The 24,099-nt window shown below is 39.0% G+C and overlaps 1 protein-coding gene across 1 annotated transcript in view; it reads right to left on the reverse strand.

Moving 5' to 3' along the window:
- NWD2 (NACHT and WD repeat domain containing 2) overlaps positions 1-24,099 on the reverse strand; it is a 176,170-nt gene that overhangs the window by 105,684 nt on the left and 46,387 nt on the right. Inside the window, exon 2 of the mRNA XM_032853562.1 lies at positions 2,624-2,712. Coding sequence (XP_032709453.1) covers positions 2,624-2,712 — 89 coding nt within the window. The remainder of the gene's footprint in view (positions 1-2,623; positions 2,713-24,099) is intronic.

The raw sequence follows: 24,099 nt of genomic DNA on the forward strand, positions 1-24,099 counted from the left end.
AGCAGTAAGAAAGCTCCCATGTGAAGATGAGGCAGTGACCATTCCTACAGAGAGGGCATAGTCAGGACAAAGCCCTTAAATGCCAATGGCTTGAAGTGTTTAAGGAACCACATGCAGGATATTTGGCTACAGGGCTGTAGGCAGGAGGAGACAGGCCTCAGGATCTACAGGAGGAGTCTAAAGAACGAGCAGGACTTGAGGGATGGCAGGGGAAGAGGTGGGCTGCAGAGCATCGTGGGCGGAAAGAACAGCATCCACAAAGGCAAAGAAGTTTAAAACAGACTCGTATATGTTTGGGTGACTCTAGGGAATTCATTTCTTCTGGGTTCCATGCACAGCCAAAGACGAAATCTAGAGTACTATACAGGTAAACTGGTTTTTTTCTCATGAAACTTCCAGCATCTTATTTTGTTGCAATTGAGAAAGGAGAACCGTCTCAGTAGAAAACACATCTTCAGGGAGATCTATAATCAACCGACCAGAAGAAACTATACTAAAAAGTATATTCTTAGAAGATTCAAGGATGATGTATATTTGAGCTCCTGTTAAGCTCAGAAGGTGGGAAGCAGATGCAACCCTGCACATTTCTATTCCAAACACAACCTTGGATACAAAGCAGTCACCACTTCCGTTTCAGACACTGATTGAGGGAGTCACAGTGGAAAGCGGGGGTTCAGTCCCAACTTTTCTTTGCCCAGTGCCATTTTCACTGCTGCCCAGTATCTCAGGGACTCATTTAATGCACGTGCCTAGAATGATCCTTGCTGTCCATTTATTCCATGGACCTTGCCTTCTACAGCTTTCCTCTGGCTTTATCGGTCTTTTCCTGGGCCCACTTATAACTTAGAAAATATATTTTTCTTTATTTTCCTCTCAGCTAATCTTTTTTTTTTTTTTTTAAGATTTTATTTATTTATTTGACAGAGAGATCACAAGTAGACAGAGAGGCAGGCGGAGAGAGAGGAAGGAGCAGGCTCCCTGCTGAGCAGAGAGCCTGACGCGGGACTCGATCCCAGGGCCCTGAGATCATGACCCGAGCAGAAGGCAGCGGCTTAACCCACTGAGCCACCCAGGCGCCCCCTCTCAGCTAATCTTAATACCATGTTTTATTCAGGCTGGTCTGTGGCTTAACAAAGTCTTCCCTCTACCTAAAAAAAAAAAAAAAAAAAAAAAAAAAAAAAAATGCATATCCAAACAAACTCAAACATGGGATTAACATGCTTGGACACATCTCTTTCTCCATAGTAACTGAGTCCCCAAGGAGTGTCTAAGTCTTTGGGAATCTTGACAGACCAGAATTTTTGTAACAGTTGAGACCCTGTTATCAGTAGAACCAGGTTCTTCAGAAAAGGCAGTGCTAAATTCGCAATAAGGAATTTAATTTAGGTTCACCGTTTATCTAGCAAATGGTGACATATGAGTAACTTTTCAATATGTGTGTCATAATGGCTTGCTGCTGACTGACAGTAGGCCCAAAGAGTGAAACCATTTGGAGACCAACTCTTTTATGCCTCACACAAGAAAGCACCATGAAGTATATACCAAGATAAACTATTCAGGAGGAAATAAATGAAGGGTGGAATTTCCTTCCACTAACAAAGATGGGTTTGGCAGTCTTATGCCACAAACCTCTGGTACGTATTCCTCACCTACCAATGGAAACATAGTTAAGAGAGCCCTGGAGAGTTAAGAGGCTGTGAATGAGGTTGAAAACTTCTGACTAAACAATGCTATCTGTTCCAGAAGCCATTTACCTTTTAACTCTGGGGATGTTCTATATATGCCCAGTGTTTTCTAGAACTTTTCTATTAGGTGGCAAAAATCAGTGGTGTCTACAAATGTCAGGGTGTTCCTGACCTTGAACAATGACATGAATAGTTATTGTTTCTTGAAAGGCTGATTTTGTTTTTTGTTTTTGTTTTGTTTTGTTTTTGGCAAATGGCAAATCCCTAACATAGGAAAAAGGACATTTTACAATGTGAACAAAAACTAAAGGCAAGCTAGAAGGCAAGGGCTGGCCAGGCTGCTAAAAGAAAACACCTGGGAGAAAGCTGGTCTCAATTTTTATGTGCAAATCATTTCTAGAGACCACAGCCCAGGGGCCTGCACTCAGCAATCTTCACCTTCCTGAGAACAGTAGAGATTGCGGAGAAGTAAATAAACATGGTTAGAAGGAGAAGATGAGCCAATACCAGGCAGGGGCCAAGAAACAGCATCAAAGTGCAAAGCACCAAAAATGAGTAAATATCTTTTTGAAGATATTATTTATTTGAGATAGCAAGAAAGCGAGAGAGCATGAGAGCTCAGAAGGAGAGGTGCAGGAAGGCAGAGAGAAGCAGACTCCCCACTTGGTAGGGAGCCCAATATGGGACTCGATCCCAGGACTCTGGGATTATGACCTGAGCTGAAGGCAGCCGCTTAACTGACTAAACCACCCAGATGACCCCCCAAAAATGACTAAATATTTTATTTCCATTTTCCATTGTTCCTTTTTACCCATGCTTAAATAAAAATTTTCAGAGCTTAAAACGTGCTTTTTTAAATAACACCGACGTTGTGAAATAAGCAAGCACAAATGTTATTCAGCTGCCATGATTAAAAATGAAATTAATATCAGAGTTACCTGAAATTCTAATCCATAGTTTTCTCTGCAGAATTCTCTCAATTTAGGATACACATTTTCTCTTAGTGCCTGTCTTTCTGCTCCCGTGTCTGTGGTAGAAAAACAAACACATAGAAAGGAAGTTATGTCCACACATAGGTATTTCTGGAAAAAAATGTAAGCTTACAAGCTAATATTAGCACTAACACAACAATCCAGTTGGGTGCCGACTGTGAAATGATTGGATATGTGACTCCTGGGGGAGCAGGGAGACCACTGCCAGACGTAAGAGCCCATGGGATGGATGGGAGCCCCCATGGTCAGGTCCATGTGTGCTGGCAGAGTGGGGAATTCACATTTGAGTCTTGATGCCCACCCAGACCCTCCATGATCTCTTAAGTAGCTGGACCACGCTGTCTTCGGAAGAGGCAGAAGGAAAAACCATAGGGCTATCTGCTATCAGGTGTTTTAGCCCCATGACGTGTAAGAGCTACATCACACACACGCATTGCACACACACGTTAATTTACTGATTCCAAATAGTATCTAAAATCTCTATCATTTGTATCATATTTACAAATAATTCGACTTCTACAAAATTCAGTACAGTATCCATGCAATCAGTACAGCAGTTAGGAAAGACAAGTCGTGGGAGCCAATTTCCACACAGCAGATCCCCATCTGGTGGATTTGACTGGCCAGCGGTCACCTTAGGCACCGGGGCTGCCTGGTGTAGGGCTAATTGCTTCCTGTGTAAATACTTCAAAAATCACTATTTACTATTCATGTCCTTAATAAAAACATACAAGAAGAAACAGAACCTGAAGCCAGAAGAACCACAGAATATATACTTAATCTTGATTGTGTTACACAGAAAGGGGTTTATTTCTGAAGCCCCCAGTGCTTGGTAATGCTCTGTATCAAGGATGATGCTATAAAATGTTTACAAGCAAAGCGAGGCTGTTCCTTGCTCCAGTACCTTCAGTGAAAGAGGAGGACTGCGATTTTAAAATCAGGTTAATGTCTTCTCTCATGAAAAATGCTATTTGCTAAATGTACCTCAAACCCAACGTAACTATGAAATATTTGCATACCACATTTATAACTAAAAGCCAGTTTCAAAGACTTTCCTTATTATTCTCAAGTTCATCTGTCCATGCAAATTCGACCATATGCTGTGCTGACCTACTCTACTTTCCGACTGTTCTCAAGACTACTTCAAGACGGAAATAACCAATCTCAAGAGTCTGAAATGCAGTTGCAACCTCACAGAGTGGCAGAAGCCAGTGTTTACCAGGAAACCAAAGACTCACGAGGCTTCTAGGTTACCCCGTGGTCCAAATGGATAGGGTCTTTTCTAGCCAGGGATCCAACACGGACCTGAAGTCCAAAGCAGGAGGACCATGTGGAGGAGGGGTGCATCTTAGCAGCACCCTCGTGTGGTCCCAGCCCCGTGGAGGTCGTATATGCAGTGTTTACATGAGCGATATCATCTAAGGACACGAGGCCCACTCTCCATCCCATTTTAAGGGTTGAAAACATTAACTTCGCAACAAAACTAATTAACATTCAATCGATCTCTCTAGAAGGCTATGGGTATTTAAAACACAAACAACAGAAGTCACTTAAAAAATAAGCAAATACTACCAGATGCAGAAGCTGGGAATAATATGCATAATATGAATAGTAAAATTGTTTTATTACATAATTAAACAGGATTAAGAGATGGTAAAATAGCATCAAAATAACACATGGACACATTTTTTTATTTCGTAAAAATGTTAATTATAACTCATGACTAGATACTGCTGTCTGAATGTGGCATAGTTTGATGATCAGACAGAGACAGAGTCTGTAATATTTACTGAGCGCTTACTATAGTCATGTACTAAGTATTTCTATGTGTATGTTCTTAGTCACTTCTGTCAACTCTATGAATAGGTAGAATTACTATTCCGTTCTTTAAAAAATATTTTTTTTATTTTCTTAGAGAGCACAAGCTGAGTGAGGGGGAGAGGGGAAGGGAGAGAAAGAATCAGAGGCAGATTCCGCACTGAGTGCAGATGAGCCCAACACGGGATGCCATCCCATGACCCTGAGATCACAACCCACGCTGAAATCAAGAGTCAGACGCTGAACTGAGACACCCAGGCGCCCCACTAGTCCACTGTTCTTAGAAGAGGAACCTGAAATACAGAGGGGTTAAGAGACTTGCCCGACGTCATATGACCTTTAACTTGGAGAAACCAGACTTGAACCTAGAGAGCCATTCGAATCTAGAATACTCCATAGTTTGCTCTAACCAAAAAAAAAAAAAAAAAAAAATCTGCATTGGTGCAAAGACTCAATCTTCGAAAATGACGCATTGGATACCTTCATGGAATACTTAAGGGATGCTGAACTCCCTTTTTTTTTTTTAATTTTTTCAGTGTAACAGTATTCATTATTTTTGTACCACCTCCCTGTTCCCACTCTAACGCCCTTTTATCCGTTCTCCACAGAGAAGCCTGACTGATCTTTTTATAAATGCAAATCAGATCCCATAAAGCACTCCCCAGCAGTTCCACAGGGCACCTGGAATGAAATCCACACTCCTGACCTTGGATGTTTTCCCTCTCCCAAAGGGATCTCACACCACTACGCAGATGATACCCCTACTCATGGCCTTCCCTCTCGCTAGGACTTCCTCCTGTAATGCTTGTGATCATCTCATGGCATCTCCTGCCATTCAGGTGTCAGCTTTAGAGCCACCTTCTCAGAGAGACCTCTCTGAGCCCTCCACACACTCAACCGACTCTCTGTCCTGTTGCCTTTCAAATTCTTTCCACGTTACTCATCACTACCGTTGCTATTTGTTTACTATCAGTATCCCCCATGACAACATGAGCTCAGAAAGAGTTATAACCTTCTTCTGTCTCATTCGTTGCTACATCCCCAGTGATCAGAGTTGTGCTCAACTAAGAAATGAGTGAATGAAAAAAAATGCCACACATGCACCAGTGACCAGAAGGAGCTGACAGGCAAGGCTTCTCTGTAATTACCTCCAGAAACAGAAGGGCTTGCTACATTACAATTTGTCCTTGGATGGACACAGAATCAAGAGTATGGGAAATTCTGGGAAATAAACGATAGGGTTTAGAAAGGTGGTTGGTTTCATGAGGTAAGTGAATGACAACTGAAATACTGATTTCTTTTTTGGTTTCTGTGTTTCTGGCAGAACACTAACACATTTTACCAAATTATGTTGAACCTTCCCAAAAGTGTGAAGGGAGTGTATGCACATATCGGACAGATATTCTGTGTTATTACTTGTGTTACAAAAATGACTCAGATTTTCCTGTATTTGTATTAATATGTGATGATTGGCTCTGGAAATGGAAAAGTAATTAAGATAGAATGGATTAATTATAATGGGTGACGGATAAGCTGGCTTAATTATATTAAAAAACCTGATTCATACTAACAGCAAATCCGGATGGTTGGCAATTAAGTAACATCAGAATGTCATAAACAGGAAAAATTAAGTTGCAGAATGTCACACATAAAAAGGGACCTCTTAAAAAAGTACAGATCAGAGACAAGGTATGGCATCACTGACTCTACACAGTCATCAAATCCATTTTTATCTGCCCAGTTCCTTATCCCTTTGAGAAGACGCATTAACATGTGGGCAGCACCACTACTAGGTTTTAAAGGAGTTGTGTTCTAAATAATTCCTCACTGATTTCAGAGTTAATGACTAGTCTCTGTGCAGTGTGTGAGTTACTCACAGGAAGAGCCTTAGTTGAGTGTTTTTTTCTAATTCAATTAACCAACATATAATACATCATTAGTTTTTGATGCATTGTTCAATGATTCATCAGCTGCATATAACACCCAGTGGTCATCACATCATGCGCCCTCCTTAATGCTCATCACTCCGTTGCCCCATCCCCCTGCCCATCTCCCCTTCGGTAACCCTCAGTTTGTTTCCCAGAGTCAAGAGTATGTCATGGTTTATCTCCCTGATTTTTTCCCATTCAGGTTTCCTTCTCTTCCCCTATGGTCCTCTGTGCCATTCCTTACATTCCACATGAATAAAACCATGATGGCTGTCTTTCTCTGGTTGACTTATTTCACTCAGCATAATCCCCTCCAGTTCCATCCATGTCGATGCAAATGATAGGTATTCATCCTTTCTGCTGGCTGAGTCATATTCCATTGTATATATGAATCATATCTTTATCCATTCATCTGTTCAAGGGCATCTTGGCTCCTTCCATGGTTTGGTTATTATGGATATTACTGATAAGAACATTGGGGTGCAGGTGCCCTTTCTTTTCAGTACATCTGCATCTTTTGGGTAAATACTCAGTAGTGCAGTTGCTGGGTCATAGGGTAGCTCTATTTTTCATGTCTTGAGGAACCTCCATATTGTTTTCTAGAGTGGTTGTACCAGCTTACATACCCACCAACAGGGCAAGACGGTTCTGAAGGAGTATTCTTAAGACCATTATTCCACTTCATGAAGGCTTTAGATTAATTCCAAATTGCTATTAAAAAAAAAATCGTTTAGGATCCAGCACACATTCTTTGCTACGACTGCTGTTCCAGTTAATGAATGCTGTTCCAGTTAGTTCTCCCAGGTTTCTATACTTACTTCTGCCGGGTTCTCCCTCTTCACTCACGTGGCCTGTTAGCTCATGATTCATCTGAACATCCTATTTGGTTTTTGTTGTTTCTGTTTGGGTTGATTTCTTGTTTGGCAACTTCCCAGAGGGTGTCTCCTCTCCACATCTTCTAGGCCCTCTGTGCCCAACCAGCCACGCTGACCCTTCCTTACATAAGTGTTAACAAATCCTGTTGATTTTTATCACAAACAACTTTTGAATTTGGCCAGTCTCTAGTTTTGCACTCATCATCTCTTAACCCTGAGGGTTCAAAAGTCTCCTATTTGACTGACTTGTTACCTATCCTTCCTCACTGCAGTCTTATGCTCCACAGAGCTGCTGGAGAGAAATCCAAGACAAACCAAAAGCAGTAACTAATTTCATCAATAAAAGGACTTGGCTGGCATCTGATGGCTCAGAAGATAAAGACCAGAATGTTCAGCAGATGTAAATGTGTTTTCTAGCAAAGTTCCATCTTCTACTTCTCTTTGCCATGCACCCTCCTGAGTACCTTTTCGGATTTGTACCAAATACCAGATTTGAAACCAAACCTTGCCCTTACACATATTGCTTTCCATGCTCAGAATGCCCTATTGACTGCATCCCTTTGCTTGGCAGACTTCAGCCCTTCTAAACCCCAATCAAAAGTAATGCAGAGATGGGCACGCTCTCTCCAGTTCATCCCACAGCACTGTGCTCACCTCTATATAATAACATATATTATAGTTTATTATTATTCATAATTTTTAGTTTGTCTCCCCCATTGGACTTGTGAATTCATGAAATGCAGGGACTTTCTCATTCATCTTTATATCATGGAAATTAAAGCAGACCCCAGCAAATAGTCAATAAATAAATGAGCAAATAGATGCTACTTATAATGAAAGCATTAATTAAACCCAGCTAAAGAATCTGTCTCCACAAAGCTAACACAAATCAAAATGCAATGTCATTTTCAAGTAATAATTGACTATGTTGACAGCATTAATAGTCACATGCGAATCTGGGGCAATGTTATAAATATATGACAGAGTTTGGTATAGTGGGGAATTTATTAGATCCTCTTCCCAATAAGCAATAATAAAATTCAACAAAATTGTCAAAGTAAGCATTTTAATTCTCTGTAAATCAATCAAACACCAAAGGCATAAAGCAAATTGGGAAGTGATTAGTCATGAAGAACAACTGAACTTTTGGTAAGATCATAAGAGTCTAAGGGATTCTACCCCCTTTAACCTCCACATTCCTTCCCATGTCAGAGAAGGTCAAGCTGTGAACATCAACTTCATTGTCAGAGAGGACTGGCTTGATTTGGAGCTAAGGATGGGAACACTCCACACCCATCAGTGTTGTTAGTAGCAGCAGTGGTCTCGGAGGTAGACAAATGCGCGGAAGTCCAGAAGCTCAGTCAGCCTATAGCTTCACCCAAATTTAAAAAGGAGATAAAAGAAATAAATAGTCATGGAGGGCCTTGTTAAGCTCTCTGCAAATTCCTGGCTGATGGGAAGGCTACCCACAAACACAAGAGAGACTGAAAGCTATCCACGTACTTGTGGCTGATTTTGAGCCCATGTTCATAGGCAGTGGAAACATGAGAAGATCCATGGGATAGACTTAAGCACTGGCTAAACTGTGCATGTGTTTCCCACCCCACACAGGCGACTGGCAGAGGACAGAAGCTTGGACTGAGGGCTTGAAGCACTTGAGAAGAAACTGTTGACAAATCATTGACTGACACTAAGCTATGCAGAAAAGTTGGCGACCCTTGGAAGCCAGGAATATCACCACATTCACCATCAAATAACTGGGTAGAGACATTAGCAACCTGCACTGTGGGGAACAAATTCCATAAATTTAGTCCAGGCAAGATACTAAACAAACAAACAAACAAAAAAACTAAAGAAATTTTAAAAAGCACTTTGAGGTAAAAATCAGAAGATTTATTACAATGTATTACTTAAAATGTCAACTCTTCAACAAAAAATGTTGAGATACAAAAAGAAACTGAAAAATGCAATATATATTTAGGAGAAATAAGTAGTCAATAGAAGTTGTCTCTGAGTGGGCTCCTGTGTGAGATTTAGTTGACAAAAACAACTTCAAAACAGCTATTATAAATATATAAATATATTCAAGGAACTTCAGGTAACCACGTTTAAAGAATAAAGAAAAATGAACAGAAACTTGTGGGACAACATTAACTGTACTGGTATGCAGGTAAGGGAGTCCCAGACGGACAGGAGTTAAGAGAAAGGAGGAAAACAATTTTGAAGAAAAAATTATCAAGAAGTCCCAATTTTAATGGAAAACATTAATCTAAACATCCAAGAAGTTCAAGGAACCCAAATAGCATAATGAATAAGAGACCCACAGCTAGACACTTAGTCAAATGGTTGAAACCAAAGATAAAGAGAAAATCTTGAAAGGAGCAAGAAAAAGATGACTTATCACATACAGAGAAACATACGATTAAGGGCTGACTTCTCATGAGAGGGCAAGGAATCCAGAAGGCAATGGAACAATATACTCAAATACTAGAGAAAAAATATCAGCCAAGAATTCTAAACCAACAAAACCAACAAAACTATGTGGAAAAAAACAAAAAAGACCCAGAGAACATGACGTTAATTAAACAAAGTCAGTCAGGCACAGAAAGACAATTGCTATATGACTTCACTTATAGGCCAAATCTAATATAGTTAAATTCAGTAGCAGAGAGTAGAATGATGGGAGCCAGGGGCTGAAGGGGTAAATGGGGAGATGTTTGCCAAAGGGTATAAAGTTGCATTTGGGCAAGATGAACAAGTTCTGGAGATTTAATGTGTACAGAGATGTAGATCTAGTTAAAAATACTGTATTGTAGGCTTTAAATTTGTCAAGAAAGTAGAGCTTAAGTATTATCACCACAGAAAAAGAAAACAAAAAACATTTTTTAACTATGTGAGGTGATAAATACATTAATTGGCTTGATTGTAGTGATTATTTCACAATGTATATCAAAACATCAAGCTGTGCACCTTAAATATATACTATTCTTATCAATTATACCTCAGTAAAATTGAGAAAAGAGGAGATAAGAACATCAAATTAAAGAAAAATTAAGAAAAGCTGTGGCTAGCAGGTCTGCATTAAGAACTTACTAAAGAAAATCCTTCAAGCTGAAAAAAAATGATATCAGACAGCAACAAATCTATACAAAGAATGAAAAGCACGGGAAAAGGTAAATATGTAAGTATATAAGAAAGATTACATGATTATTTTTTTTCTGTATTATTTTATACACTTAAAATTTTTTTGTGCTTTATTTTTATTTTTTAACATCTTAATTTTATTTTTTTCATGTTCCAAGATTCTTTGCAAATGACACTACAGACAAAGGGCTGATATCCTAATCTATAAGGAGCTCCTCAAACTCAACGCCTCCCCCCAAAATCCAATTTTTTTAATCATGTCAAAAAATGAGCAGAAGACATGAACAGATACTTCTCCAAAGAAGACATACAAGTGGCTAACAGACACATGGAAAAATGTTCATTATCATTATCCATCAGGGAGATTTAAATCAAAACCACATTGAGATACTACCTTATACCAGTTAGAATGGCCAAAATTAACAAGACAGGAAACAACAAGTGTTTGAGAGGATGTGGAGAAAGGGGAACCCTCTTACATGGTTGGTGGGAATGCAAGTTGGTGCAGCCACTTTGGAAAACAGTGTGGCGATTCCTCAAAAAATTAAAAATAAAGCTACACTTAAAATATTCTTAATAATTTTTTTAAATCATGATGACTGTATTTTTTAATTCCCATACCCTATTTCTCCCATCCCCCCTATCCACCTTCCCTCTGGTAACATCAGTTTGTTCTCTATAGTAAGAATCTGTATCTTGGTTTGTCTCTCTCTTTTTTCCTTTATTTGTTTTGTTTCTTAAATTCCACATATGAGTGTGATCATATGGCGTTTGTCTTTCTCTTGCTTATTTTTGCTTAGCATACTCTGTAGATCCATTTGTGTTGTTGTAAATGGCAAGATTCCATTCTTTTTTATGGCTGAATAATACTCCAACGTACAGACATACGCACACACACATCTTCCTTATCCATTCATCAATTGATGAACACCTGGGTTGCTTCCATATTGTGGCTATTATAGATAAAGCTGCAATAAACATAGAAGTGCATCTATCCCTTTGAATTAGTGATTTTTTTAGGTTTTTTTTTTTTTTTTTTTTTTTGTAAATACCCAGTAGTGCAATTACTGGATTGTAAGGTAGTTCTACTTTTAATTCTTTAAGAAACCTCCATATTGTTTTCCACAGTGGGTTCTGCTATTCCCACAATACTGGAAGAGGATTCCTTTTTCTCCACATCCTCGCCAACACTTGGTTCTTATGTTTTTGATTTTAGCCATTCTTACTGGTGTGAGGTAGTAACTCACTGTGGTTTGCATTTCCCTGATGATGAGTGATGTTGAGCATCTTTTCATGTGTCTGTTGGCCATCTGTATATCTTCTTTGGAGAAATGTCTATTTGTGCTTCTGCCCATTTTTTAATTGAATTAATCGTCTTTTGGGTATTGAGCTGTATCAGTTCTTTATATGTTCTGGAAGCTATCAGATATGTCATTTGCAAATATCATCATTTAGTAGGTTGCCTCTTTTATATACTTGAAAAACTGTAAGGCTATATAATAAAGCAATAATTAGAACATTGCATTGTTGGGTTTTAACAAACATACATACATACATAAATAACACATGGCAATAGGAAAAAGAAGGAAGGAGAAAATGGAGCTATAGTGGTACAAAGTATTTATGTATTTATTAAGTTAGTATTCATCTAAAGTATATAATAAATTAGCATCGATTTTAAAATACCCACAGCATTAAAAAAAACTAAATAAAAACTGAAAACAACAAAGGAATTAAAATGATACACTAAAATATTTAACAAAGAAATGGGACTAGATGAAGAAAAATGACAAGAGATACGCAGAAAACAAATAGCAAAAGGTGTGAAATAAATCCAAGCATATCAATAAGTTTAAAGAAGAATAAACACTCAAAAGATAGACTAGATAATGAAACCATATCCAATTATGTGCTATCTACAAGGGACACACCTTAGGTTTAAAAACATCAATAGATTGAAAGTAAAAGGATAGAAATAAAAACCGCGCAAATAATAACCGAAAAAAAATTGAATATATAATATCAGGCGAAACTGATTTTAAGACAAGAAACAATACTACTTTAAAAAAGAGTCATGATACAATTTTAAATGTATACATAAACAGAGCCCTAAAACCTATAAAGCAAAAATGAACAGAAGTAAAAAGAGAAACAGACATTCCAACATCAGCTGGTGATTTCTATAGTGCATTCTCAATAACTGATAAAATTACTACACAGAAAGTCCACAAGGATACAGAAAACTTCAACAACACTGTTCAATGACTTGACATTTGTAGAACTATCTACCCAAAGGCAGCAAAACACACATTTTTTTCTAGTGCTCCCATGGTAGGTCATAAACTACACCACAGACAAGTCTTATAAATTTAAAAGTACTAAAATTATAACAAATATGATCTACAATCATAATAGAATTAAATTAGAAATCAATAACATAAAGACTTTAGGTAAATCCCCAGATATCTGGAAATTGAACAACACAGTTGTAAATAACTCATGTATCAAAGAACAATACACAAAAAGAAACAGGTGTCCTAAACTGAATGAAAACATGTTAAAAGCTATGAAACATAACTAAAGCAGTGGTTAGAAAGAAATCTCTACCCTTAAATATCTATAACAAAAATGAATCAATAACTCAGGATTCTAACTTAACCAGAAAAGAGTAAACTCAACCCAAAGTAAAGAGAAAGAAAAATTTTTTTAAAGAAGCCTGAAAAATCAATGAAATAGGAGTCAGAAAAAACAACTCCAAGAATCAGTAAAGTCAAAAGTTGGTTCTTTGAAAGATCAAAGATATTTATGAACTTTCAGATAGGTTGACCAAGAAAAAAGAAGACAAATGATCAAATTAGGAATGAAGGAGAAGCCATATAGCATACTGACACTACTAAAATTTAAAAAGTTATAAGGATATACGATGAACAATACCTTTTTTCTAATGAATTCAGAAACTTGGATGAAATGAACAAATTCCAGAAACACAGAAACTGAAAACGAGTCAAGAAGAAAAGGAAAATCTAAAGAGACTTATAAACAAGTAAAAAAAAAAAAAAAATTAAATTAGTTAAAAGTTAAGGAGGGCACGCACGGATTGCATAGAGCAATGGGTGTGGTGCATAAACAGTGAATCTTGGAACACTGAAAAAATAAAATAAAATTAAAAAAAAAAAAGAAAAAATCTTCTCACAAAGAAAATCACCATTCCAGAGTATATAACTAGTAAATTATATCAATATTAAGGAAGAAATAATCTATCAGGGCATCTGGGTGGCTCAGGCAGTTAAGTATCCTGTTCTTGGTTTCAGGTCAGGTCATGATCTCATGGGTAGTAGATGGAGCCCCAGGACAAACCACCAGTAGGCTCCTTGCTGAGCAGAGCCTCTGTTTGAAAGAGTCTCTCTGTCTGCCTCACCCCACTCGCTTGCTCGCTCTCGCCCTCAAAAATAAATCTTTAAAGAAATAATCCTTTACACATACTTTCAGAAACCAAAGAAGGAACATTTTTCAACTTCTTTTTAAAGTCTGTTATTATCTTAAAACTAAAGCCAAAGACATCAAAAGAAAAAAAAAACCATAAAACAAAAGCTATAGACCAATATAACCTTCATGAACATAAATGCAAAAATCCTTTTAACCAATAAAATTATCTTTCAAGAGAAAGGGCAAAAGGGAATACTTTTAGAAAAACTAAAAAGAGAGTTTCCTGCCATTTTCCTTTAGAAGGAAATGCGAAAGAATATATTCCAGATAGAAAAAAAAAAAAAAGTCCCAAATGTCAATTTTGAGATACAAAAAAATGTTGGTGTACAAGGAAGCTGGTAAATATATAACTAAATCAAAGAAAAATTAGTTGCATAAAATAATAATGTTTAATTTATGGGGTTAAAAAGAATTACAGTCTTAGACAAAACTAGCAGGTAAAGCGGGGATGGAGAAAATTCAAACCTTCATTCCCGATGTTTTCTGAATGTCTCTATTATTTTAGTCTGCTTATTAAAATTTCTAGGAAAACCATTAAACTAAACATTAACGTTACAACTGTGCATGTTGTTGAAGAAACTTAAATACTTCTTTGTGGTTCATTATAACAAAATAAGGTTTTTTTCTTTTCAAAAACAATTCATATTGGTTACAAAAGCATTCACAGACAAATGAAGTTACTACGAATTTGATGACTTCGGAGTTGTCAGTTTCTTTGTAATTTAAAAAAAATTTCTTCCAATTGGCATCATTCATCTCTAATTATTTTCTTCATTTCATGCCAAAGTCTATTTAAAGAACCCTCAGTAAGAACTGTATGTGGCATCTCAGATCTACTCACTCAAATAATATGCAATTTGAATTTCACACTCCACTGGAATGATTTCACTCACATGCAGTCCTCAAGGAGGGCTTGCCACATTCAAATTTATTGCTATGTTGTTTCTTTTAAAATAAAAGACACAAGGCACAGCCCTGTTCTCGGCACTCAGTATATTGAATCCAGTCTGTTAAGAATGGGATTCCCAAAAAAGCACAGTAAGTTCTAGACTAGAGGTACAAGCAAAATGCTACTGAAGCACAGACAGCGGGATATTTTTTTCTGATTATCACAGACAGTTTACTGGGGCAGATGATCACAATATCAGGACTTGGAATATGGTTAAGACTTTCCCAGGTAGAAAGGAGAAATGTCTTATGGAAGAGGGAACAATGAGCAAATGAGGAAAACTTACCAAGCACAGGCTGTGTTTGAGGAACACCAGGCAGCACCATTCGTGACAGTACGATGTATAGGGATTATATTATAATTAGTCTATTACTTACAGATCTTTTTAAAAAAGATTTTATTTCTTTCTTTATCGGAGATAAAGGGTGGGGAGCACAAGTGGAAGAAGGAGCAGAGGGAGAAGCAGACTCTGCTGAGCAGGGAACCTGATGCAGGACTCGATCCCAGGTTCCCGGGATCATGACCTGAGCCGAAGGCAGACACTTAGCTGCGCCACCCCGGTGCCCCTAGTTACAAATCTTTTGAGGTGCTTCTGCATGCTGGGAATTGGGGAATGTAACAGCAGTTCTTTCCCAGAGGAACATATACAACAAAAGCTGTTTATTATACATTTCAGTCAACTATGGGAAAAATATCTTTCATACCATGTACAAAATACAGCTGTTCCTTCACAGACAGGTCTACCTGCGCCTGGCTGACCTGTCCTCTTAGAGGAATGTATCCATCAGCCTGTCCTCCCTTTGCCCAGACTTCACCACGGACCCAGCGCTACGCTGGGTATCAGGAACCAACAGAAAAACTGCATCATCCCCAGGGCAAAGGAACTTGTATTTTAGACAGAGTCAAAACTGAGGTACCTGTAGAAAAACAAACACTGATTCCATATTAAACTGAATTGAGCATATTCTAGACACAAGAGTGACAACATTGAGGCTCAAGTTGGTGAGGCCTTTAGGGAAGCTATGACTTGATAATAAGTAGAATTCTGAAAGAGAACGCTAGAAATGATAGATTTTCTAATGGAGAAAAAGATCCAGAGCTTACTACAGAAAGGGATGGGGGTCGGGGAACAAAACTTCTGAATGGAATAGGGAAAACAAGTGAAGGCACTGGGGCCGTGTTACTGAAGGGTCTGGGTTTGATCCAGGGGCAGAGTGAGGCCGCGGTAGACGTGATCTCGCAGACAAGAGCAAAAGGAAACAATCCGTACAGCAGATGTGACAAGGAAAAACCTGGAATTGGGAGGATATCCTGGAAACTGATACAGTAATCCATATATGAGGTGAAGAGATTTTACAGCTTGATTATGGGAGGAAGAAAAAAAAAAAGAGTGTCAGACAAAGTAGGTACACAAGAAGGAGATGGTAGAATATAGCTGTTGAGGAAAACCCCCGGTTTGACTACAGGCTTGGTTACCCGTAAAGCGCATGTCCTCGAGCTAGTCCATCAACCTTCATCAACCTTCACAAACTTCAGACAAGGTCCGTATTGTCTACCGCATCAGAATTCAACCAGTGTTCAATTTCTCAGGAAAAGCTGGCTTCACCACCACCACCATCATCATTATACTTGAAGACTAAAAAACTTTTCTACTTTATGATCTTTCCCTAGTAACCGGTTAAGCGTCTTGTGGGGAAATATTTTGAGATGCTGTAAATGTCCTATTGCTCCTCAACTTTTCAGCCACCAGTTAGAGCACCTGAAGATCCCTGCCTGAAAACCTGTTACAGCTGACAAATAATGATATTCTATTTCCATCATCTTTAACATTTATCAATTACCCTTCTACGGTAACGAAGAACTCTCTCCCTTCCCATCCAACCCTATTTTCATTCACCCGCCCCATCAACTCATCTACCTACCTATCTACTGACATCAGTAGGGATGCTTATGTTAATCACAAAGGGAAAAAAATAGTTAATAAGAAAAAAAGCAGTCCGTGGCAGTTATTAAAAGGAAGCTGACCCAAGCTCTCACAGCTAGATGATGATGTTTGATTATGAATGTAAATAATTTCACCCGACACCAATATTAGACCAGGTCACACCATGACCAGGATGGAGTAAAAGAAAAACAAAACCACTTCATAATCACACATGGGCACAGGAAAAAAAAAATAATACTGTCCAAATTACAAAAAATGACTAATTATCCCCCTGTCCCTACTGACATGAATGACTGTTGCTTCTTTATCAAGTACAGGCTTAGCTTTGTTCTCTTTCTCTTGCCTCCTAGATACAAATTATTTACCAAGAATGAAACCACTTGTTTCTGAAAGCACCCATTCTAAGGTAAAGCCCTACTTTCTTGAAACATCCCCCAAGCAATTGAACATAAGGCTAAACCTGAGGATATGCAGCCCTTAATACCCTCTCAGGGTAATACTGAGTTGCCCTAAGTTCTTCATGGTCTACACTCTCCCTACTGGGAGGCTGGTTTTGAGCTGACCAACCTAACTTTGTTCAACCACAGTTATATTCTTGGGGGCTTTTGGCTGGAGGACATGAAGAGTAATTCTGGAGTGGAAAGACCTGGCAGACAGCACCTTAACTAAGCAATCAGTTAGCATTGCCAGAAATGGAAGAGATCAACACTGTATTCTTCCTGATATGGTATACTGAGGAGAACACTCACTTTTGTAATATCCCTGCCAAAAAAAAGCACAATCATAAAGAAACATCAAATTATGCTGAAGACATTCTACAAAATAAGTGATTATATCAGTTCGAATGGCCAAAATTAACAAGACAGTCAACAACAAGTGTTGGAGAGGATGTGGAGAAAGGGGAACCCTCTTGCACTGTTGGTGGGAATGCAAGTTGGTGCAGCCACTTTGGAAAACGGTGTGGAGATTCCTTAAGTAATTAAAAATAGAGCTACCCTAGGGCCCTGCAATTGCACTACTGGGTATTTATCCCAAAGATACAGATAGCAGAATTGCCACAGTCGCCAAACTGGGGAAAGAGCCAAGATGTCCTTCAACAGACGAATGGATAAAGAATATATGGTCCATATATACAATGAAGTATTGTGCCTCCATCAGAAAGGATGAACAATCAACTTTTGTATCAACATGGACAGGACTGGAAGAGATTATGCTGAGTGAAATAAGCCAACCAGAGATAGCCAATTATCATAGGGTTTCTCTTGCTTGTGGAGCTTAAGGAATAACATGGAGGACATTGGGAGTTGGAGAGGAGAAGTGAGTTGGAGAAATCGGAGGGGGAGACAAATCATTAGAGACTGTGGACTCTGAGAAGCAAACTGAGGGTTTTGGAGCAGAGAGAGGTAGAGGGTGGGTAAGCCTGGTGGTGGGTATTAAGGAGGACATGTATTGCCTGGAGCACTGGGTATGGTGCATAAATAATGAATCTTGGAACACTAAAAGAATTTAAAATAATGAAAAAATAAATGATTATATACTTCTAAAAACATTCATGTCAAGGACTAAGGAAGTGGACCGAATTAAAGATGGTTAGAGAGACATAACAGCTGAATGCCCACATGATCTGGTATTACTGAGACAACTGGCAAATCCTAATAAGACCTACAGATTAGGTAATATAGAACTCAGGTTAATTTTCTGATTCTGATAAATATTTTGTGGTTATAACAGATCATGTCCTTACTTTTAGGAAATAGACACTGAAGCATTTTGGTGCAAAGGATATCTATCTATGTTGGAATTTTAGACACATACAGAGAGAGACGAGGGAAGAATAAAGCAAATGTCATAAAACATTAGCATCTGAGGAATGTAGACGAAGAGTGTCCAGAAATTCTTTTTACTCTTCTTGCAAATTTTCTGAAAGTCTGAGATTGCAGCTGATTCCCATTATTTGCAGCAGGTATTTCTATGAAGTTGCTAGGAACACAGAATGAGTGAACACTGAAGCACTGCTCCTAAGAGAAATACGGGGTTAAGTTCCTGCTGGTCTCAGTATTTTCTTCGACTGATCAACACCAAAACCTTCTTTTATGTGTGGTCTCCTTCAAGACACCTTATTTAATATAGATTGTTGATTCACGAGCACCGGCCAACGGCACTGTAATTCAGGTCTGCGTGAAGCCCCTCTTAACACCTAGATGTTCTCCCCAAGGCACTTCACAGACCTCCTGAGCTTGGTGACACTATATCACCATGAGCACTGTCTTTTGGGCCCTTTTACATAGCAAAGTCACCAGGAAAAAAAAACAACCCACAAAAATGTGAAAAATGTAGCACTAAATAAAGTGTGGGAAGAATCCCTGCACCTAGCAGGAGTGCTGAAACAAGCGGGCATAGCAGGGAGTGGGGCACGGTGGGGGACTCAGTTTCCACTGCTCTGCGCATGTCCACAATGATCCCCGAGGATCGGTGTTGAGATGACACATTTTATAAGTGGGCAAGTGTGCAAATATGGACTCCTTGCATAATGGGGACTGCCTATGTATCAAAATAAAACATTACAAAAATATACATTCCACCTAGAAGACTAGAAAAATGGTACTACGATAAAGTGAATTTATGGCCACGGGGCCCTGGAGTCATTCTGGAAGGGAAGATTTTGTTTAATTCAGAATATCATAAGTCTGAAAGGTTTTTCCAGCAATGTCTTAGAGATATTTGGAAATCTAGGATCTGACAAAGGCCAAGAAAGGTAGGAGATGAAGTTTATGGGAATTACTGATAACAGAGATAATTGAGGCCATGAGCAGAGCAAAGGAAGAGCCAGATTTGAGGGTTTAATAATTATAAGACAGAAAAAATTAAGGCAATGGAATCAGGAACAGGACACAGAGGGACACCTGCTATCGCTGTGCATAGGTTATTAAAATACACCCCATAGGAGACAGTGGACAGGTTTTAGTGAGATGGTTTTGATCCAAAGCAAGAGAAAAATTTGACTCTCTAGGGCTTTCCAGGTCGAATGGGCTGCTAGTGGAGGTATTCCAATGCAAGACACAGGATCACTGACTGAGGCCAGGCTTTGCATGGCCTTTCAGACCTGTGCAATTCTAGTCCAATGACTAAGTCTGTGTGACTCTTTTTAACAAAGGATTCCCATACCTGATCAATCACGATGCAGGTCTGACATCCTTAAAAGTCACCAAATCTATCAAATTAAACAAAAAATTTGTTATAGAGAAAAACGATGTTCCATTTCACTGGAGTATCTGGAACTCAGAGGAAAAGGAAGAAGCCACATCTTTACCATCCTGCACTTGGCTCTCATGACTAGGCAATGAGCAAGGAGGAAGTCTGGGGCTGGGCCGCATCCTTCGTAGCTGCTCCTTACGGAAAGTCACCATGAAATGAGTCCTACCGGGTCATTAAAAGAAAAAAAAAAAAAAGTTTCACACTTCAGAAAACCCAGAGGATGCCTGTCAGTGGACATTCTTCTCTATTCTAAATTAATCAAAAGCAATTAAGGAATTTTAGTTAAGTTTAAAAACCATGATCGTTACAAATTTATGGCTGTATTTTTCAGGTCTCATCCCTATAAGGGTGCGCTTAGTCCTATCATGCCACATGAAGCGTATGAATACAGTTTTATGCAGAAAAAAAAACCAGCAAAACAATGTTTTTGTCAAGTTATCCTCTCACTCCAATGTATTTATGAATAATATATTATAGTCAGTGTGAACTTCTAACTACTAGTCACAGCTAGGGGTTGTGAAGGTTTCCTTATAATCCATTAAAGGATCTTTTCACTCTGCTTTTCCCTAGAGTATCAATATTGAATGTTACAAAAATATTTTTGCCATTTGCTTTCAAATAAAATATTCAACGCGCAAGGCTTTCATGGAACATTTTCCCTTAAAAATCCATTATACTAAAAGTAAATATCTGCATGGAGCCCACTAGGCTGGTGTAATTAAAATTAAATTTACAAAAAGGTAATGGAGATTTTATCAGCAATAGCACACGATTCAATGCCGCAGCTGAATCACTGTGGATTTTTTCCTATAGAATCTTATCTGGGATGCACAAAGCATTGCATTTTACAGGATTTTTTCAAGCCTCACAACAATCTTTACATTGGAATATTATTTTTGTTATGGGAACTTAATTTTATTACAGGGTATTAAATAATACAAGAAAATCAAAGTGATCCAAAGGTAAGAAATTAGCCCTATTAAGTTATTTTTAAATTGCTGAACTACCTACTAGGGAGGGCCTGATGGCTGCTGTGTGCCGTGGGCGGATTCTGGGCCTCTGAAGGAGAAAGAAAAATTCAGGCCTTTGGTCTAAGGCTTCCTGCCGTCCCTGTTCCCTTTGCTCTAAGGGTTCCCACCCGACAGAGCAGCTTCTTTTAAGAAGTCCGATGAAACTAAAATCACGTCGTTATCGTTCCTTGGTTCCGGGACTCTTTAGGTTTTCCTCTTAGCATTGCTTCTTTCTCAAACAGTACGACCGATTCTGGATTTCACGCAGAAGCTAACCCAATAAATCAATAAGTGATCTGGCTGTGAAGCGTGAGAGTGATGCAGGCTCAGCGTGTCAGCTGGGGACACCTTCCCGCGATGGATGCTGTAAGAATCGACTGGATTGACCCCATCTCCTTCTCCAGCTTCACCAGGTCACTTTCCTCCTCACTCTCCGCACTCGATGTCCACTCTTACAACACACACCTGTATGCGTTCCTGCACAACCCTTTCCCCTACTTTGCTTCTGCTTATCCTTTAGGTAACCCTTTAAAGGCAGTGGCTTCCAGAAAGCCTGCACTGCCTACTTGCATTCCCAGGGAGGGCCTAGAAGACTCTATGTGCCCACCAGTGGCTCCAGCAACGCCCCGCGCTCCTGATCTGTGGAAACGTGGCACACTTGCAATCACGAAGGATTGCCTTCGACTCTGGGCTAAAGCTCTGGAGGGCAGGAACCGTGTTGATCTTGTTCAGGCCTGTATCCCCCATGCCTGGTGCACAGGGGAGACTCAGGAAGTATCTTCTGAACGTAGTAAATGAATAAGTTACCGGCTTATTGTCAGCACCACCGTACTGTGAGTTCTTCATGTTTTATTCATCTTGAGATCCAGTGTGTCCGGCCCAGGACCTGGCACAAAGCGAGCTGTTAATAAATGCTGGCTGAATTTATGTCTGAAATGATGTCTTGACCTTCCTGAGGACGCTTTCCGCTTCCCTCAGCTTACCCATGAACTATGAGAAAGGAGCTGGAAGAAGGTTAGAGTATTACGGAGAAGGGTAAGTGAGCCATCGGGAGAGCAGAAAGGACAGCTTCAGACAATCTGACCGATGTGAAAATGGAAAATGGATTGTTCATTCGACCTTGCGGCAGGGTACCTGTGTGTCCTGCCAAATCCAACCAAAGTCCCCCCCCCCCAAACGGGGGGAAAAAGTGTGTGTTAATAACTGGTTGCTTCAAGCTAATCTGCAGTGGAAAATAAAAGAACAGTGGTTGCCTCTGGGGTGGGGTAAGGGGGTTACCCGGGAAGGCACAGGAAGGAACTTGCAAGGGTTGAAAATGTTCTATACTTAGCTCAAGATTTATTCCATAGGGAAACAGGCATTTGTCAAAACTCATCAAAGGCTGCCCTGAGGACTTGTGCATTTCACTGTATGTTAATTTTGCCTCAAAAAACAAAAAGAAGGTCAATAAATATCGAGCTCTACTTAATGACACAGCAGACATGATATATTAAGGGTAGAGTGCATGTATGATTGCCATTTACTTTGAAATCCATAGACTAGGAAACCCTGGCAGAAACAAATGATAAAGCAAATATGTAAAATCATACTTGTAGAAAGAGGTAGTAGATATACTGTATTTTTACTATACAATTCTCCCAACATTCCCATATGTTTGAACATTTTCATTCCAAAATGCTGGGGAACACTGTTGCTTGGCTTCATTTAGATGCAGGTACATTAGCACCCAAAAGTACTAAGTTGTCTTCAGGGAATCCTTCAGCTACGTAGTCAGAAATTAAGATCACGGGGAGCACCTGGGTGGCTCAGTCAGTTAAGCATCTGCCATCAGCTCAGGTCATGATGTCTGGGTCCTGGGATCAAGTCCCACATTGGGCTCCCTGCTTCTCCCCCTCCCTCTGCTCCCCACCCTCCCACACCCTGCCCCCGTGATGTGGGCTCATGCTCTTTCTCTCAAATAAATGAATAAAATCTTTAAAACAAAGAAATTAAGATCATGTATGAAAGGTTAAGGTGGATTAACAAATTCTAAAAATCTCAGGAAAATGGGAAAAGTTCTCATTATCTGTGACTGACAGACTCATTCATTCAATATTTATGGAACTCCTAGGATGTACCAGAGACTTTTAGACACACTGAAGAAAACAGAAAAGAATCTGGATCATTTAAATTTTCATCATGACTTCAAGGGGATCCCTACAAAGATGGGAAGAAAGGTGGTGGCAGGGGGTTGGCAGTAGACAAGGGGGCAGCTCTGTTCCTGTTTCAATTCCGACTGTCCTTTGAGGGGAATACCACACAAGGACATAAAAAAAAGAGGCATTAGGACCTGGAATCTACTGGCAATCCACTTGGTGGCATCTAAAAGATGGCAAAACACCTTCAGATGAGACCAGCTTTCATGCACAGCGGTGAATTAGCATGCCTTCCAAAGAGAAAGAATCAACGTCTTTGATTTTCTTAACTTGCGTGACAGTTTGCCCAGGGAAGAATGTATCCTGTACCATACACAGGATCCTACATGTTGTATCCTTTTACAACTAGACAGGACTACACAATGTACAAACTCATGCTCTGCTCCCTCAAGGAAAGGAGGGGGAGAGGAGTGGTCAGAATTTGAGCTGCAATTGATGACTTATTTCTTTAAAAAAAAAAAATAACCTGAACTGAGACTTTTGTGGTGAGACATCTATTAAATCTGAGTGGCACATTTTCTTCATGTTTAAAATTTCTCAAAATTAAAAATGTCATAATTAAAGAAAAAAGATATACTATCATGGGAGTTCTAATAATACCACTAACCACAGACTATATGGGATTTTCTGGAATTCACTTTAGAGGGGAGGGAAGGGAAAACTAAAAGGAAAATGCAACTGTAAAAATAACACATTGCAAAGTAAAATGGATTTTTTTAAATTTTAGAATTTATTTTTTAAAAAAATTAAAAAAAATTTTTTTAAAAATCTTTTTTTTTTTAAAGATTTTATTTATTTATTTTAGAGAGAGAGAGAG

The sequence above is a fragment of the Lontra canadensis genome, unplaced genomic scaffold (genome assembly GCF_010015895.1).
Source record: "Lontra canadensis isolate GAN:19392208 unplaced genomic scaffold, GSC_riverotter_1.0 scaffold1, whole genome shotgun sequence".
Taxonomy (NCBI): Eukaryota; Metazoa; Chordata; class Mammalia; order Carnivora; family Mustelidae; genus Lontra; species Lontra canadensis.